The 1,001-nt window shown below is 59.0% G+C and overlaps 1 protein-coding gene across 1 annotated transcript; it reads right to left on the minus strand.

Moving 5' to 3' along the window:
* Window positions 1-640: 640 nt before the first annotated feature.
* Window positions 641-906, minus strand: LOC104504815 (protein shisa-6 homolog; the record flags this gene model as incomplete). The annotated part of the gene is made up of 1 exon (XM_010160513.1): window positions 641-906. A coding segment is annotated over one exon (266 nt), but the record flags the coding sequence as incomplete, so codon positions are not given.
* Between the last annotated feature and the right edge of the window lie 95 nt (window positions 907-1,001).

The raw sequence follows: 1,001 nt of genomic DNA on the forward strand, positions 1-1,001 counted from the left end.
AGGGACAGTCCAAGGGGTGGGGGTGTCCCTGGACAGACGTGTGGAGGGGGAACTCTTGGACAGATGGTGGAAAGGGAAGATCCTTTGATGGGTGGTGCAGAGAGGGAACTCTTGGCCAGCCCTTGCAAAGGAGAAAACCCTTAGACACGCAGTTCAAGGGGGGGCCCTCAAAGCGGTAGCTCAAAGGAAGATCAGTTGGGCAGATGGCACAGAAGAGGAGCCGTAAGACAGCCATCGCAAAGGGGAAATCTGCGGAAGGGCGCTGCAAGGGGTAAACTCATGGTCAGCCAGTGGGAAGGGTAAAGACTTGAGTAGGTAGTTCATAGGGAGACTCCTCAGACAGGTAGTGCTGTGGGGGAACCCTTGGACAGTGGTGCAAAAGGGGAACCCGTGGGCAGCGAGTTCGAAGGTGGAACGCTTGGATGGGTCATGCAATGGGGAAACTCTTAGTCTGTACAGATGGGAAGCCTTTGGACGGGTGGTTGAAAGGAGGATACCTTGGATGGGTAGTGCAATGGGGAAACCCTCAGACAGATGGTGCAAAGGGGAAGCAATTGGAGAGGCAGTGCAAAAGAGGAGCCTTTGTAAAGGAGGGTGTCCCTGGACAGAAGGGGTGCCAGAAGCAGGGGGAGGATCGCACCTGTGTATGTTCATCTCCCGGGGTGGGCGCCGCGCCTTGTCGTAGGCCACCTTGGCAAAGACGCCGGCGATGAGCACGAAGGCGATGGCCCCGCACGAGATGTAGACGGTGGCATTGGTGCTGTCCTTGTCCGGGTCGTACTTGTTGGCGTCCCCATCGGCGCCATTGCTGCCGTCGGCGGGCAGCGCGCCACTGGCAGTGGTGGGGTGGGCCCACTCGGGGCTCTTGTAGTTGCGGCACAGGCTCTGGTCGAGCTTCTCGGCGCGCTTGTTGCAGCAGAAGCGGTAGAAGCAGGTGCCGCAGCAGTAGCGGAAGCCCGTGAGGCTGTTGTTGCACTCGAACTCCTTGTCCCACTGCCCAC

The sequence above is a fragment of the Eurypyga helias genome, unplaced genomic scaffold (genome assembly GCF_000690775.1).
Source record: "Eurypyga helias isolate BGI_N326 unplaced genomic scaffold, ASM69077v1 Scaffold48391, whole genome shotgun sequence".
Lineage (NCBI taxonomy): Eukaryota > Metazoa > Chordata > Aves > Eurypygiformes > Eurypygidae > Eurypyga > Eurypyga helias.